The sequence below is a fragment of the Humulus lupulus genome, chromosome 2, assembly GCF_963169125.1.
Source record: "Humulus lupulus chromosome 2, drHumLupu1.1, whole genome shotgun sequence".
NCBI classification, from domain to species: Eukaryota; Viridiplantae; Streptophyta; class Magnoliopsida; order Rosales; family Cannabaceae; genus Humulus; species Humulus lupulus.
This window is the reverse complement of record NC_084794.1, coordinates 85,513,216-85,532,188: the sequence shown is the minus strand read 5'-3', so window position 1 is coordinate 85,532,188 and position 18,973 is coordinate 85,513,216. Positions and strand designations below refer to the sequence as shown.

The window sequence follows — 18,973 nt, the reverse complement described above, 5'->3', positions numbered from 1 at the left end:
CTTTATTAACACACAGTGTAACGGTCTTGGCTATCCAGGGCGTTACACATAGACTGTTGATGTTGGGCAGAGGATCTTGCATAAGAATTTGAGATCGGCGGAATAAGAATCATTCAAGCCAACCAAGAATTCCAAAACATGGTATTGATCTTGATACTCATGATGGTCTTCATTGCGCCACAGCTACAAACAAGTTAAGGGCGAAATTCCTTGACTAGATCCTAAAGGGCTTTAAGGCGAGTCAAATATGTTGTGACATTGTTGCAACCTTGAGTAAGAACTTGCATAGAACATTTCACCTCAAAAACTCTCGGACCATTGTTCTGGTGGAAATGATCGTGTAACTCAACCCAGATGGCAGAGGGATCATCAAGATACATGATTCTATTAGCTATATCACTAGAAACCGCATGTGGAATCCATGAAATAACCATGTTGTTGCATTGACACCAAGCATCATAATCATCATCGTCGGGATTAGGCTGAGGTAGTGTTCCATTGACAAACTTGATTTTGTTCTTGGCAAGCAGAGAAACCATCATAGATCGCTTCCAAGAACTATAGTTCTTGCCTCTAGTAAGAACTTTTGGCACAAGTCTAGCACCAGGATGATCACTATGGGCAAGAAAATAGGGATTGCGAGCTTCTTCCCGAGAAATACGGGTGTTGTCCAAATGAGAGAATCGATTGGTATCTGTATAAGAGGGATCATCATTGGAGATTTGTTGAGCAGTCGTAGTGTGCGTCTGAGTACCTCCACCATTGCGAGTATGACCTCCACGAGCCATGGTTGCAAGAAGTAGAAAGAAGGTGATATCTGGAAAAAAAAAAAGAAAACCTTAGGGCTCTGTTACCATATTAGTCATGAAAAACAGAGTGAAAAATGAGAAAATAATTCTCTATGTTTATTGATTCAATACTGAATACAAGGTTGTTGGTTACATAGGAAACAAAAGAAAAGAAAATTACAACTAACAACCCACACTAATCCGTTATAAAAGTAAATCACAACACACTCTAAAAGAAACATTAAAACTACTAACAATATGTCTAAAAAATTTAAAATTATTGGTGGACCCAAAACGGGTATGTTTAAAAATTTATAAATCGCAAGCGCACGAATCGTTCATATAGAATAGTGATCGTGTAAGCAAGGATGTCGAACCCAAAGGAGTTGTCTAAAATCGAAAAGAGAAAACTATTTTAAATCAAAAGTCATAAATTCTAACCTAGCTCCAAAGATTGATGCAAATTTGTAACAATAAAAATAAAATAAAAGACAATAGTATAGAAATTAAAGACAATATATATAAATAAATAAAAGACAATATATATAAATATAAATTAATAATAGAAATGAAGATGGTAAAATAAGATTATTAAGGATTAAAATCCACAAAATATAAGTTCAATAATATTTATAAGTACATTGATTCCCAAGTTTTAGTGATAGTTAAAATAATTTAAACTATCATTTTCTAAATAGATTTATAGTTTTAAGCACAAATTACTTCTAAAAAAAATAGGATTTTTCTTCACTTTTCAAAATTATAATTTCAAAACATTTAGTGTAAATCAATCTAATGAAATAACAAATAAATCAATGAACATTATTTATAAGGCAAAACATAATATTTTTGTTCTAAGCATGGATGTGTACAATTTAATGACACATCTTACACAAAGAATATTATGTATTTGCACTAATGAAGAACAAAGTTTAAATATGTGCTAACAATCCAAAATACATGATATTTAAGATGACAGAATATATTTGAAGAAGAAAATTCCATAAACTTTGTTGCACAAAATGGGAAATCAAGATACAAAATAAACACTATCTAGTTACAACTTGTTTCATCATCCCCTTAATAATCTTAAAAAGATTAGAAACACATAACTAAAATAGCAAATACAAACTAAAAATTACAAACATAAATAGGAAAATTTGGAGGAAAAACCCCCAAATTTGTCCTCTAAAAATACATAGATAAAAATCAAAAAGAAGAAGAAGAAGAAGAAGAGAATTGAGAGGTTTTGAATGTGTAGAAATTATGGTATAGTAACCTCTCCCAAAATGTGGACACCAAATCCCTTATTTATAGCCAAAAATGAGGTATTAAAATAATCAATTTAAATTAATTAAATTTATTAAATTAATTGAATTAATTATAATATGGCAAATAGGGATAAATTATAGGGTGTAATAATTATGTTTTGGGGTAAAAAGTGTAGAAAGTGGGGTAAAAATGTGGTATTTTTAGACATAGGGGACAAATGGTACATTTTGCTTTTTTATAGGCTCAAGAAAATAATGCTTTGTGGCATGCTTTGGGTGGCTTCGGCTGGCAGGAGGCCAAGCGTGATGAAGGCTGGCCTGGTGCTTGGCTGAAGAAGGAAGTGCTGAAGGGAAAAGGGATGGCTGAACCAAAGGGGTAGGCCCACGTGGTCACTTGCTGGTGGCATATGTTGGGGGAAGGCTGATTGATGAAGCTGGAAGCAAGTTGATTGTGATGCCAGGCGTGGACTTCAGCTGGGCAGGAGTTGGGCCTGGGCCTCTTGGGCCGAATGGAGCTTGAGCAGGTGCTTATCAGAAATACCACTTCTTTTGCTTTCTTTCCTTAAAAATATCACATTTTCTTCATTTGTCTTTCTCCTCAATAGCAAAAATGCATTATTTTCCCTACAAAATAAATATAAAATAAATCATAATAAAATATTTTCAACTATAAAATAAATTAATTTAATTCTTTGAAAATATTAATTATAACTTAATTTATATTTAACATTTAATTTCACTAAAACAACACTTTTTTACCTCAAATTAAACAACAATAATTCAAATAATACACTACAACATTTTACAACAAAATAACTATAAAAATACACAAAAATCTATAAAATTAAAATAAGCCTAATAAATTCAAAATTACTTAAAAACTTAATAAATCAATTAAAAACTCAAAAATTAAGCAACAATTAGCACATAAAAAGTGGTAAAATAACTCTATTTTGTAGAGTTATCAATTATACTAAATATTTTTTTAATAATAAATAATATTTTACACTACTAGAAATATAGGCTTTTACTTCGTTTTTTACACATAGAATATAAAAAAACTGAAGTAAAAGCCTTTCAATGGGTTTTTACTTCGCTTTTGGAATGGTAGTACATAAAAAAAAGCTATTACTTCGGTTTCTTAAAAAAACGAAGTTAAAATAGAAAATAGACAAGGGCCACGTTTGGTTTGCACACTATATTGGGGCTTTTCACTTTGGTTTTTATGAAAACACCGAAGTGAAAAGTGGAGCAAACCAAACGCGGCCCTGAAGGCTTTTACTTCGGTTCTTATATAAAAACCAAAGTAGAAATGGTACTTTCTACTTCGTTAAATTGTCACCAAGGGTCGGGAGGACATCTTGCCAATCCAATAAGAATATATTAGTAAGACTATTTTGTTTATACATACATTTAGTTTTATGTGAATGCATATATAAATGTTTAGGCTATTTTATTTCATTACAATTATGTGAATGCATATATAAATTATTAGGTTATTCTACTTAATAATTATGTGAATGTATAAATATTTAATTATATAAGAATTTTAATTCTAAGTGTATAAATTTTGTGATTTTTATTTTTGTTATAAATTAAATGAAAATAAACCAATTCCAATTGTAAAAATATATATAACTATAAATTCATATAATTAGACTCTTTAAAAAAAATTAGGGCAAAAAAAAAAATATATATAAAAATAGAATTGGGTCATTTAAAAATAATTAGAAATAATTATTAAAAAAATGGGGGCTTTCTACTTCGGTTATTATGTAAAAACTGAAGTAGAAAGTGTGGATTCTACTTCGGTTTTTAGATAATAACTGAAGTAGAAAGTGTCCTGCAAGGAAGCACTTCGGTTATTATGTAAAAACCGAAGTAGAATACTCACTTTCTACTTCGGTTTTTACATAATAACCGAAGTAGAAAGTCTATTTTTTACTTCGGTTTTTAACTACTTTTTATTTCGCTCCGAACTATTGCGATTGCGAATTTTAGCGAAAACCGAAGTAAATCCAGCTTAAAAACCGAAGTAAAAGCCATTTTTTCTTGTTGTGTTATTAGGACTAAAAATGATATTTGGTTTAATTGGTATTGTTTTTAGTGGGGGCAAAGTTTTCTTAAAGACATGGATTTTTTTTTTACATGCATGCAATTTGTTTGGATGATTAGGTCAATAATTTTTAAAGCCATCCACACTCAACAAAGTTCTATAAAAAAATAATAATAACCTTCTCTTTCACAGAGTTGAGAATTAACTTTGCACATATTTTTCTTACAAACTATTTCCCTATCCTTGAAAGTGTCCTCTATTTGAAATTTTCATTGCAATATCGTTCCCATTATATATGAAGACAATTGATAATATATAACATCTTCTGGGTTCAATTCTTACATCCCACGCCAAATAATATTTGAAGCTTCCTAGGTCTCAAACGAAAGTAACCCCGGAACTAACTAACATACATTAATTCTTAAGAGTCATTATTATAAATTAAGAATAATAATCTAAACTCCCTAAAAAAAATCTACACTCACATAAACATATACACGTATATATACATATTCGAAATTCAGAAGTACATCTACACATTAATTTTAAAAAATAAATTGCAACAATTTTAATAATAATATTTCTTTTTCCAAATCAAAAGAATAATAATTCTGCTGATGGCTGTATTAACTAATAATATGCAGATTATAAGGTAATTATTATTATAGGGAATAAAAAAACAAGTGGGGTAAGCAATTACGTATGCAGTGAAGTGATCCTAACGATAAAATTTAAATTAAATGGCACTAAAATCCGGAAATATCTGTATTTCTCCCAATTATAAGTAATAAAAATAATTATTTTCTCAAATCTTTATACTTTATTATTATTATTATTATTATTATTATTATTATTATTATTATTATTATTGATTTTAATAATTAAAATACTCAGATTAGCGATAATGTACCAGTACAACGAACAATCACAGAATACACAATCAATATTATTATTATTATTATTATTATTGTATAATATACTTAAACATCACCTTTGCATGCCTTTGCTCCGAACTTGAAGATCAAGTTGAGCTTTCCTGGCCTACTAAGTTTTTTTTTTTTTTTTTAATTTTAAATAAATATTAACAAGTCATGATTGTTTAATATTTTTTTTAATCTATTTTATGGTGCCAGATCTTCCTTCTAGAAAGTCCACGCTTTTAACTCTGCAATATATAAGCCAAAAATGGTTTCATTCCCCCAAATATATAAAAATATATAATTTGTTTGATTAAGTTGGAAATTTCTAGTCATATTTGTGCTTTAATCTTCCTTTTCAAACATGACAAACGGTGGCCACTTTGTCCATATATACATAATACGTCATTATCATTATTATTATTATTATTATAAGAAGATAAATAAAATTAAAAAAAAATTACGTAATTTTTCTTACCATTATTATACATCTAGAACGTCTATCCTCATCACTTTCAGATTTTACAATGAATACCAATCTATATAATAATCTTATAACTTTGGGTGGATAAATAGTGAAATTTAATTATAGCCTGTGCTTTTTCATCATAAGTACCTAGAAGCTTGACCCATAGAATTCAAACACTAATGGGAAAATTTCCATTTATTTTCTTTTTCTAGCAATTTCCATTTAATATTACCTGTTATATAATGTATATCATAATATAGCACATTATATATATATATACCTAGTTTGTATCAAAATTGACCTCAGATGTGACCATTTCGAATGGTAATGGGTTGTTCAAAATGCACATCCATCGATCAAAATTAATGTAAAAAGGTAATTAGTCACACACATAAATAATATATATATATATATGTATATGCGCATATGTTGATGCGTCTTAATTTTAATGATGATACTAAGACACCGCAACCAATAAATAATACCACTATCTATTGCTACAGCCAATTTAATTTGTAATTGTTCGATGCTTCACTATCTATAATATGCCCTACCCTAATGTAAGCTTTATACTGTATTATAATTTTGTTAACATTTTCTAATTTTCTTTTATGTAGTTATCAAATGAAAACAAAAATCATAATTGTGAAATACTTAGTCAAATATCAATTTAGTAATGTTCAAATTACCTTCACTTAATAACTCAAATAAAACTAATAAATTAAAATAATTCAATTTGTTGATCATGTGAAAGTATTTTGAGCATTAGAAAAACGATGAGAGCCTAATGTTTGAGAAAATATAATCAATAGAGGGAAGAAACCAAAGTACAACTCAGAGCATGAATACAAATATAACTATAAATGATGGTAAATAAAATTACAACTTAATGCACAAAATACAAGTAAATAAAGTATGATAAAAAGATGGAGATAATTACAGCTCAAGACAAAATAATATAAATAAGATGACAATAGAACAAAGATAAAGAGATGAAACTCTCACTCACAGCAGTTGGGTTCACAATGGTATATGTATATTGGTTTTGTGTAATTAGTTTTTATTTTAAAATTATTTTGATTTTTCTGATTTTTTATGGATTGTTGGTATATTATTTTTCAACTAATGTATATATTTTTTATGTGATGGTATATTAAAGTTGTATGGTTAATATTATATAAATATTAAAAAAAAATTCTGCTATAATAATATATCAAATTTTGTTATTGCTTTTTCATATCAATCAATTTTGTTTTTTTTTTTTTTAAATTTTATGGTATATAAGTTTACTAGCATGATATATTAATTTGATATATTGTAGTACAACAAATAGATATATCACGCCATTAAACATTTATACTACATGTATCATAGTATTTTATATACCATAAGAAAAAAAATCAATATACCATGATAATAAAATTATATACAGTATAATTTTTTTTAACCAAAATAAAATTGGTATATTATTACTCAAAAAAGTGTATATATCATGCTAACAAAACTATATACCACCATTAAAATAAAAATATTATACTAATTTATAAAATTATATATCACCATTATATATAACATGATATCTAGATATCATTTAAAAAAAATAATATATCATACCACAAAAAAAAACATATATACTTAGTTGGAAAACAATATACCAACACTTAAAAAATGAATACATATATATATATTGTTGACCCACGATTTGGCCAATGACACGGAGTCAAATATACGACAAAAGATAAAATGGCAAGTAAGAAAGATAATCCAATGGAAGAGAGGAAAACACCAAGGATTTATACTGGTTCGGCCCCAAAAGATGGTAATGACCTACGTCCACTTAGTGCTATTATTAAGATTGAATCTCAAAGCCGTGATCAAAGAACTAGAGTTCTTGAGTTTCTCAAACCTTCGAAGAAAATACAATAAAACGATGGATAATTGCACTATAGCTCTCTCTTTTTCTCTATCTTAGCAAAAAGATTCAGGAATCAAAAAGTCTCTTCCTTGAGCTATTTCATGCATATTTATAAGCTCAAGGAGGGTTACATGGGCCAACAGGCCATATCTTTCCTTAATAACCGCGTATCAAGGTCATAATGAGGAAATATTCAATGTATTAATTATAAGATTACAGTATAAGAAGGAAACAAATCAAGTTATACGACCAGCCTGGTCGTAACTAAAAATTAAGCCCTGACGAAGCGGTGTGCTTCCGGTCGATAGTCGAGCAGTACTCTCTGCCACGTGTCAACTACGTAGGAGAAATCCTTGCCACGTCATCAATAGTCATTTTTAGGGTAAACATTTGCCCTCCAAGTTTATTTATTGCGACCAGCAATAAGTAAACTTAGGAAACTGACTCCTCGAATGCCCCACGAAATCTGTCAGAGTCGCCCATGCTTTCTCGAAAAAGGGTGATCACTCATGTCCAATCAAGTCTTTTCAGTTTCCCAATAACTTGTCTGACAGCTATCACACTTCCCCACGCCTTGAAAAGTTACCCTTTATGTTACCTTGGTAACCGCTCCTCGGCTAATATAAATAACCCTTCAGAATCAGCTTTTACTTTTTATGTTTTAACTTTATCCTCAAGAAAACCGAAGAACCAGGGGCTACATTCCCAGGAACCCAGAAACTCAGACGGATCACGAAGCTCTCGCCCAGCCGAAACAACTTAGCACCTCAGAACTTTACTCCATCTTTCATACAAGTACGTTTCTTCAAACCTTTCAGTCATTAATATGTCATGCAACACTTGTTTGTTGCTATTTTTGATTTCCGAGTTCTTGGAGATTTTTTTTTTACTATTCTTGACTGAAACTGTTTCGGGGAAATTAGGAATGTTAACCGATGCTTGAAAGGGTGATGAAACGTCTTGTGGGAGTTAGGAGCTAGTTTGGTAGTCGAGATTGTAGACTTAGGGCGTAAAATCGAAGTAAAAATTCGATTTTTAGGCTAGTTGAAAAACTAGGTTTTTCCCGCCCCTTCGGAGTCGAAGAAGCTTTTTCTTGAAAAACTTTTTACTTCCGCTTTTCAAACTGCTCGTATAAAACTTAGTGTTTTTGCTAGAATGCTGTTGGTCGTATAAAAGCTTAACTTTTATACGCGGGCAACGTTATTCTAACTCTCAACACGGATTTTTAGGCTTTACGTTCTCACCTCCCCCTTTCTCTGTTCGCAGCTTTTCATGCAAGATCCGTGGGGAGGTGAAAGGCCTATCGACGACGACTTGCTTGCCCAATTGCTGGAAGACGAAGAACAACCGTCGTTGCTTATACCAGAAATTCCTTTTTCTCGAACCCCACCTAATAGACCTTAGCCAAACCTTCTAGCCATGGGTAGAGTAAAATCCACTGCCCAGAAAAAGAAAGCTTACAACCCTTATAACCAGCCTGCTCCTCAAGCTGGAATTCCCTCGACCAATGGTCGGGAAGGAAATATTCCTGACCCAAACATTCAAACTCGTGCTCAACCCCGAAACACTGTTCAACCAGATGTTGAATGGTGCATCGCACCTGTCAGCCGGGTAACGATCAGGATGATCGCCAATTACATCAAAAAATATGGACTCCCTGGGGTGACACCAGTCCAACCTACTCAAGACCAACGGGCGAACTTTCCTAGAGGCGCCTTCAGCGCCTGGTCGAGGTGCCACATCGAAGCAGGAGCTACCCTGCCTCTTCATCCTTTTTTCCAAGGGGTGGCCAATTACTTCATGGTCGCCCCTTTTCAAATAACTCCCAACAGATATAGAATGCTTGTTGCACTCTATATCCTCTATAGCCACAAAAAATGGCCTGTCCCCACACCGCATGAGGTCAGCTATCTGTTCGACCTAAAATCTAACCCCAATCAAGAAAACACGGGGTTTTTCCACTTTTGTCACCAAGAGACAAGTCGCACTTTCCTGACTGACACCACTCATATCTCGAGCGTGGGGAAGTACCATCAGGAGTATTTCTTGACGACTGACATGGTCGCGAACAACTTGGCCTTCACTCAAGGAGGTAAAGTCTTTGTACCACTGATCGTTTATCTTTCTTCAATTTTTTGCTGCATTTCCCTTAGAAATTTAGTGCGTTTCAGGCCCATGGTTGCGACCAGACCCTACTCCAGACATGGAGATGCGATCATCCCTCCTGGCCAGCATGACCGACATAGAGAAAAGTGTCGAACAGCTGGTCACAGAGGCCAATCTGATATTGGTCAACCTTTTGGCCCCTCATCAGGATGTGAGGGAGTCAACATCGGGGAGTGCCACTAGCGCTGAGGTTCCCGAGCAGCACCCAGACGTGTCACAACCCCCTCCGAGGAGGGCCACTGGAGTAACAATCGGGGAACCCTCCAGTACCCCGCGGGTTGCTGCTCCCCCCGCCTCAACGGGAAAGGGAAAAAAGAAAGCCATCGAACCTCTCGAGCCCCTCAACGAATCTTCGGATGAGAACGGTACTGATCTCTCGCTCTTAGATAGTTTGCCAATTCCCTGTCACTTATTTGACGGGGACGGAAATTTTAAGTATGCTCCCAATTTGGATTCAGACTTCTTCATGCCAGAGAGTGAGTGTAACACTAGTAGAGTATATAATGTAGCGACCAGTAATGATAGCTCGGGTATTTCACTTACAATTTTCTTTGTTTCTTTTCCTGACATAACATACTCAATCGTTTATACTATCTCACTGTTTGTGTATTTGATTTTCTTATAGACATGGACTCCGAGAATGTGTTCGACATATACAGTGCCCCCGAGGCTCCAGAAGCTCCCTCGAGCAAGAAGAAAACGAGCAAGAGGCACCCCGAGGAACGCAGTAAAACGCCTCAGGCCAAGAAAGCCCGTACTGCAGGCCCTCCGGCGGACGGTCCCTCAGCAAATGTAACACCACCTCCTTTTCCTCACGAGCAGCAAACTCCCCCTGCTCTTGTCGGGTCGGCAACTTCTCCACCGACCCCAACCGACCAGACTCAGCAAGCTGCTCCTGTTTCCACGGGGGGCAACATATCGAGTCGCGCCTTGACATCGGTCAAAGACAGGGTGGCCAAAATTTTGAAGCATGAACGTTGCCAAGAGGCGATGGCTTCAACGGAGACGATGGACGTCGACCAGATCTTAACCAGCGCATTGAATGAGTTCGCCAATGTAAGTTATCTTTTTCTGTAGAGACAACCCCTATTATATTCTACAGTCAATCTAACCTTTGCTCTGATCGCAGGCAATGCTAACCCTTACTGCCGGTCAGCTCCGCTCGGGTGTCATCACCGAGCAGTCCAGGACTTTGGAGCAACGACACATTGAAGAACTCAAAGCTGCCGAAGCGAAATATGTTGATCAGCTTGAGGCAGTGCATGGGGAGAAGAACAAACTGGATAAGGAGCTAAGGGAGAAGTAGACTGCTCTTGATAAGGCCATCGAGCAAAAAGACAACTTCAAGGAGTCTAACCGCATCAACTATCGTGAGGCTAAAAAGCTCGAGCAGGAATTGGCTGCAAGTAGACAAGAGACTACAACCTTGGAGGGCCGGATCGAGAAGCTTGAACAAGCCAACGCCAGCAATTTGGAAAGGTACAAGAACGCCACGGTTAAGTGTTTCTATGACTTCTGGAAACACAACCAAGAGGCTGACTTCAGCTACCTTCCCGAGCGCGCTAGGCATGCTGAGATAGCTCGCTGCGTTGCTCGATTGGCGGAAGAAGAGATAGCAAGGGTACCTGCCTCGCCCGAAATCTCCTTGGCAACTGGCGTGGACGGGGCAGACAATGAAGCTACAAATGTCGTCGACCAGGGCACCCCTCAAGATCCTCCAGCCTTGTAGTCTGCAATTTTTCTCTTTTAATTTTTCAAGTGCACGGCCTACAGGCGTGATGTAAAGACACTTATTTTCCAATTGATTATTTATTGCTGCATGGGCAGCTTTTACTTTTAATTGAACAATTACATCCGAGCAACGACTGCTCGCGGTGTAAAATGATACATTTTGATATTATAATATATTTTCATCTAATTATAACATCTGTTCGCATGACCGAACTTAGCATAGTACTTTGGTTTGATTTAACAAAATACAAAATTTTGAAAAATACTCTAAGTACCCTAGCATGCTTTCACTTATTTTGCTCATGTATTTACATACCTTTCGATATGCTTTGCTTACTAGATACTTTATATGCCTCCCAAGTGATCGAGGAGCTTTAGGTCCTTGGTCACTTGCCATGACCAAAACCTATTTGAACATTATTGCTCGGCGCAAAATAATTAAAATTATAATACAGCAAAACAACACACGTAATGAGCAAATACTTGTATAAAATACAATAATTGGCAAGAATGACTGGCTGCACACAGTCCCTTATATTTCTCGTAATAAATGGACAAAACGTGTTTGTACGAGTGATCAAAAAGATCTTACACTTATAAGCGATTAGTCACATAAAATGACCAACCCTTTTTCATAACTTGTAAAAAGTAAAATTAATACAAGTCAATCCTTTAAGAAGGATTGTTCATTGATAGTACTTGCGCAGGTGTTCTCCATTCCAATAGCGAGGAACGAGATCTCCGTTTAAGCGAGCAAGTTTGTAGGTGCCTGGGTGAAGGACTTCTTCAATCTAGTATGGCCCTTCCCAATTAGGTCCGAGTACTCCAGCAGCTTGGTCGCGGGTGTTCAGGAAAACTCTTCGAAGTACTAGATCTCCGACATTGAATTTCCTTTCTCGAACTTTAGAATTGAAATACGGAGCGACTTTTTGTTGGTACGCAGCTACTCGGAGTTGGGCATGCTCACGCTTTTCATCAACCAAGTCTAGGGATTCCATCAGTAGCTGGTTGTTCGAGCCTTGATCGTATGTTATTCTGCGATGCGAAGGTGGTGTTATATTATTTCATATAATATAATATTATATTAAATAATGTGACAAAATGTGATTTGTCACACATTGTAACATATTATTGAGAGTCACAAAATTGGACACATGTGTGTGCCTAAATGTGACATATTTTGGAGTTACAAAATCAGTTACAAATTTGTAATTCCCAAATATTACCCAATAATGTGTATATTATATGTTACACATTTGAGATTGGATTTCATAAAGCCATATGAGAAATGACTGATAGAGATGTGATTTTAACTCCCATATTGTGTATGGAAGTTACAAAATCAAGTGGGAATAAATTGGAACGTTTTGGAAAAAAACTAAAAATTGGTTGCTGAAAATGAAACAAGCGTCGTGGCCCTAGTGGCTGACAGCTTCATACAAATTTAGTTTTTATCCAATTTTGAACGTTTCCAACAGCCAAGTAACTCCCAAATCTCTATTTTAAACATCAAATTAATCATTGGTAACTGCCATGAGGTTGGTGGAATTTGAAATTCAAAGGGTGTCTCAAAACTCTATAAATAGGAGCCTAATGCTCACTTGTAAGACACACCATTTTTCATCCACAAAGCACTTGGCTGAAAAATACACCTTGAGGCTTGATTATTCCAGAGAGCTATTTCCTTGAGAGATCCCTTAGTGCTTAGAGAATAGGGGGAAATAAGCTTTTGGACAAAGGTTTTGAACCTTGTTCAAGTTGGTGATCCCCATTACTCTACACTTTGGTTGAGTGTGAGTTTGTGTTTTTCATTTATCTTTTCATTCAGTTGTTCTTCTTGTATTATTATTGTTTTGAGTTTGTAATCCTCTTCTTCTATTTCTATTTACATATTTATTGGTATCTCTTGTTTTAGAGTTTTAGTTCTAATAATTCTCTTCTTTCTCTCTTTTCTACATTTACTTGTATTGTTGGTCATTGAGTTGTAAACCTATTTATCTATAATCTTGTCCATTGTATTATTTGCATAGAGTTGTATTTTTGGTTTTTCCACTTTTCCATTGAGCAATAAAATATATTCTCTAACAGGTGGATCTAACTCAACTGGCAACATAGCCTCATATCCATAAGCTAAAGAGAATGGAGTATGGTTCGTTGTTGTTCGATGGGAAGTTCTGTACGACCAAAAGACTTCAGGAAATTGTTCTGGCCACACCCCCTTTGCTTATTCTAGTCTTTTCTTCAGTGTATCCTTTAGCGTTTTGTTGACTGCTTCGATTTGTCCATTTGCTTGGGGATGAGCGACTGAAGAAAAGCTCTTGATAATGCCATGTCGTCTGGAAAAATCCATGAATAAATCACTATCAAACTGGGTGCCGTTATCCGAGACGATTTTCCTTGGCAATCCATAGCGACAAACGATGTTTTTTTATCACAGCATGGTTGAGAATCCGACTCGGGGCGAGTCGAGGGGTAATTTGGGCATTAGTTATTATATGGGGTTATCGGGTTGTGAAAATAAACATTTGGAGATATATTTGAGGATAGAATGTCTAGGAGGGAATATTGGGGAAATTTACCATTTTGCCCTCGAGGACGTTTTGGTACCCCTAGCCTTGAGGTAACCTTGAAGCTTTAGTTAAATAAAACAAAACTTGGAATAGTTTAGAACACATAGAAACCGACCCATATCTTTCCCTCATCACTGGGTTTACTTCTCTTCATCTTCCTCTAAGGCTTAGCAAGGAAAACTTGGGGAAATCAATTTGAAGCTAAGGAATTGCAGCTAGGGATTTAGGGGAGCGTGAAGCTTGGAGCATAGGGAGCTGGTTCTGAGGTTCAATCCAGCAAGGGTAAGCTTTAGTTATAAAGATTATGTTTAGAATTGTTGCTGGTTATTAGAGATTGCATGTTAGCTAAGTTTGGGATGTTCTTGATTGCTTGGTTGAGTTTTGAAGCTGGTTCTTGATAAGTTTTGATGTTGAGACTGTGTTAGAACTTTTGTGGTGATAATCTGGGACTGTTAGTTAAGTTTTGGGTGAATTGGTTTGAGGAAAAATGCAAAAAAATGATGAAGATTTCTGAGTTGGAGGCTAGGGCCGCGGCCCGTGTGCGCACGCGACCATGGGAGGCCGAGATGTTTGATGCGCGCCGCGGCCCGTGTGTGCTTCAGGGAGATGCTAGCCTCTGCTTCGAGGCTAGCCGCAGCGCTTGTGGGTAGGGCCGCGACTCTTAGTGCCAGTGTGAGTTTTTAAGTGTGTTTAGGCTTGGGAACTCAATGGTTAAGGCTCTGGATGGATTTTATCACCCGGATTGATAGAATTCAAGGTCCCGGAGGTTATAGATATGGCTCAAAGTTATTTAATGGATTAGAACTTGATGGATGGATATTGTTGATGTGTTGTGACTAGGGTTTCGGCGAGGCTCAAGTTAGAGGACTGTGCTCGGGATATCGGTGCTCGAAGAGATCGGGACTCAGGTAAGAAAACCCTTGTTCCCATAGAGCTTTTATGCAGGGCTGAGCCCAATGTGTTTGAATTTCAAGGCGTATCCCTTTGATTGAATTTGATAGTATTATGTACTTGTTTATTATGCTATGAATGCAATTATGTGAATGATCGACAAGAGCCGGGAACGGTGTAGACCGAGGTCGGCAGGGGCCGGGAACGGCAAAGGGCCAGAAACGGCGTTAGGCACGTTGAGTGCAAGGCTGAGTACGGCAAGGGGCCGGGAGCAGCGTTGAGCACGTGGAGTGCGAGTTGCTAGGGCGAGTCCCTAAAGGATACCTGGGATATCCTCACAGTGTGGACCGCGAACCCAGGGTCTGGTAAGGCACCTGGGATGGCTAGGTCATATGTGTTTAGCCTATTGATGGCCAGTTTATGTACTTGGTGTATATTTTGCATATGTTATCTGTTTGTGGGTTTTCTTGCTGGGCTTCGGCTCACAGATGCTCTGTGGTGCAGGTAAGGGCAAGGAGAAAGCCAACCAACCATGAGTGTTGTAGGCGTGAAGCAGCGTGTACATGTTTGGCCTGCCTGGCTGCCACAGCCAGTAGATTTTTGGGAGATGATTATAAATAAACTTAGATTTTGTCGTTTAGTCGACTTGGTTCAGTTTATATGTTGTAAATATTTCTAAACTGTATTTTGGGATCCCAAGTGTTAAACTTTATGAATTTCAATGAAATGGAGTTATTTCTAAAGCTTTTCCTCTGTTTATGGCTTAATTACACTATTTGACTTAAAACCTCGATTAGCGAGTTGAATGCACGTTTTTAAACTCACTTAGTAACGGCTCTAAGGAAGTAGGGCGTTACAACTTGGTATCAGAGCGAGCCAAGGTTATTGGTTCTGGAGATTGACCGAACATGTACGCTCGCTGTCAGTGACAAGCTCGACTCAAGGTTGGTTGGTATGATTGACTAATATGTTTGAACATGTGTTTGAACGCCCTGTTTTCCTGCTTATCTTATTTAGAGCATGATGAATGAGTTAACATATGCATGATGCCAGGGCATGGCCCGTTGTGTGTTATATGCTATATGAGTTACTGTTTGTGGATGGCTGATGTGTTTGGGAGGTGGTTTTGGATATTGTTATCATGTCTGATGAGCGGCGTCGTTGGTTGCAGGCATATTTGTTGAGATGCCTCGACAATCAGCTAGACTCCGCGGCAGTAGGGCCGAGGATGACAATCAGGGTCAGGACCATCCACCTGCCCCACAGAATTGGCAAGAGATGTTTGCCGAGATGGAAGCAAGACTCCAGCGAACAGAGGAAGAGTTGCGATAGTTGAGGCAGCAGGCCCCACCTCAGGTCACTGGGCTGCCAGTTCAGCAGGTTGCAGTGCCAGTACCGGTTCAACCTGTTATGGAGAACATGTGGGAACCTTTGTATGAGAGGTTTAGGAAACAGCATCCTCCCACCTTTGAAGGTGGATCAGACCCACTGTGGGCAGAGCAGTTGATGAATATGATTTCCTCAATTCTGGATTTTATGAGAGTTCAGGGGAATGAGAGGGTACCTTGTGCTAGCTACATGTTTAGAGAGGATGCCCGCATCTGGTGGGACGTGGTGGTTCAGAGAAGGGATGTATCAGTTATGACTTGGGAAGAGTTCAGAAACCTATTTAACGAGAAGTATTACAGTGTGGCAGTTCGAGCTGCGAAGGTTGATGAGTTTATCAACCTGACTCAGAACCGATCGACAGTGACAGAGTATGCTATAAAGTTTGACAGATTGGCGAAGTTTGCGCCAGATTTAGTGCCGACTGATGCGGAAAGAAGGGACAGGTTTATGCGGGGGTTAAACGTTATGATCGCCCACGATGTGAATATTACCTTGGATCCAGAGACTACAACTTATGGCCAGGTAGTGGACAAGGCCCTTACTGCTGAGAGGGCCGAAGATCAGATTTGGAAGGAAAGCACTGGTAGGCGCGATGCTAGGAGGACCGTGCCACCATTTGTTGGATTCAGTCGTGGTGGTGGTTCTAGTGAGCAGAAGAGGAAGGCCCCATATTTCTTTGTTCCTCCCGGTTCAGATAGAGGGCATGGGGTGCTTCCACTGGCCGTCAGGGTGGCAGTGACAACTGGAGGAGTTTTCCAGTGTGTCCGCGGTGCAGGCGACGACATCAGGGTGAGTGCAGGATCAGGGCTTGCTTTGTTTGTGGAAGTGCCAGTCATCTGAAGAAGGATTGCCCTCAAGTTAAGAAGGAGGAGCAGAAGCAGAGTGACAGTCTTGCTCCTGGCAGGGTATTTACTTTGACACAGACCGAGGCGGAGGCTAGTCCCTCAATTGTGACAGATCAGATCTCTAGTGCTGGTTCTCTATATATTGCATTGTTTGATTCAAGGGCTACCCATTCATTTGTATCTGCTAGAGTGATAGATCAGCTTTGTAGACCTAGTGGTGTGTATGCTAGGGGATTTCAGACTTTGTTGCCAACAGGAGAACTGGTAGTCTCTAGGAAAGGGATTAGAGCATTTCCAGTAGAGGTAGATGGTAGGGAACTATCTGTTGATTTGATTGAGTTATAGATGGATGACTTTGATATGATTCTAGGGATGGATTGGTTATCAGCATGGGGCAACGATCGACTGCAAGCGCAGAATGGTGACTTTTGAACCTGAAGCGGAGGTATCCTTTGTGTTTATGGGGACAGTTAGTGGATCGCGAGTACCAATGATTTCAGCATTAAAGGCTAGAGACCTGATGCAGGAAGGTTGCATAGGATTCTTAGCGAGCATTGTGGATACCTCTAGGGTGGTGTCGGTTGGACCGGGTGAGACTAGACTAGTGTGTGAGTTTTCGGATTTGTTTCCAGCAGATTTTCCAGGGTTGTCGCCGCAGCGGGAGATTGACTTTGTTATAGAGTTGGTACCAGGAGCGGAGCCAGTATCTAGGACACCTTATAGAATGGCTACAACGGAGTTAAAGGAGTTGAAGATTCAGTTGTAGGAGTTACTTGATTTGGGGTTCATTAGACCGAGTTTCTCGCCATGGGGTGCTCAAGTGTTATTCGTTAAGAAGAAGAATGGATCCCTTAGGATCCCTTAGGATGTGTATTGATTACAGGGAGCTAAACAAGTTAACCATTAAGAACAAGTATCCACTGCCTAGGATCGACGATTTATTTGACCAATTACAGGGAAGAACAGTGTTTTCCAAGATAGATCTCCGATCAGGTTATCATCAGTTAAGGATTAAAGAGGAGGACATACCAGAGACTGCTTTCCGAACGAGGTATGGACATTATGAATTCCTGGTTATGTCCTTTGGATTAACCAATGCCCTAGCAGCCTTCATGGACATGATGAATAGGGTTTTCAAGGATTATCTGGACAAGTTTGTGATTGTATTCATCGACGACATCCTGGTGTATTCTCAGTCAGAGACAGAGCACGAGCAGCATCTGCGGTTGGTTCTACAACAGTTGAGGGAGCATAAGTTATATGCAAAGTTCAGTAAGTGTGAGTTCTGGTTACCACAAGTCACATTTTTGGGTCACATTGTCAGTAAGGAGGGGATTCTGGTTGACCCAAGTAAGATTGAGGCGGTCAGAGATTGGCCTAGAGCGAGCAATGTTCCTGAAGTTAGAAGCTTTTTGGGTTTAGCAGGGTATTATCGGCGGTTTGTTGAAGGATTCTCTAGAATAGCTACGCCATTGACAGAACTGACAAAGAAGAAGACAAGGTATGTCTGGACAGACAGATGTGAGAACAGTTTTAAGGAGTTGAAGTGGCGATTGATCACTGTGCCAGTGTTAAGCTTGTCGACAGAGAATGAAAAGTTTATGATTTACTGTGATGCATCCAGACAGGGTTTGGGGTGCGTGTTGATGCAAGCTAGTAAAGTGATAGCCTATGCATCGAGACAGTTAAAGGAATATGAGCAGAGATATCCTACGCATGATTTGGAGTTGGCAGCGGTGGTGTTCGCACTTAAGATTTGGAGACATTATCTTTATGGTGAGAAGTGCGAGATATACACCGACCATAAGAGCCTAAAGTATTTCTTTACTCAGAAGGACCTGAATATGCGCCAGAGGCGATGGCTGGAGTTGGTTAAGGATTATGATTGTGATATCCTATACCATCCTGGGAAGGCTAATGTAGTGGCTGATGCATTGAGTCGGAAAGGCCCAGGTCAGTTGTTTA

General features: G+C 37.7%; 1 protein-coding gene across 1 annotated transcript; it reads right to left on the bottom strand.

The window, feature by feature from the left end:
• Positions 1-221: 221 nt before the first annotated feature.
• Positions 222-788, bottom strand: LOC133814479 (uncharacterized). Its single transcript, XM_062247435.1, has one exon. It carries the CDS (start codon positions 786-788, stop codon positions 222-224), a length of 567 nt encoding a protein of 188 aa, XP_062103419.1.
• Between the last annotated feature and the right edge of the window lie 18,185 nt (positions 789-18,973).

Coding starts and splice junctions, on each gene's coding strand:
- LOC133814479 (XM_062247435.1), bottom strand. CDS start 788: ATGGCTCGTGGAGGTCATACTCGCAATGGTGGAGGTACTCAGACGCAC.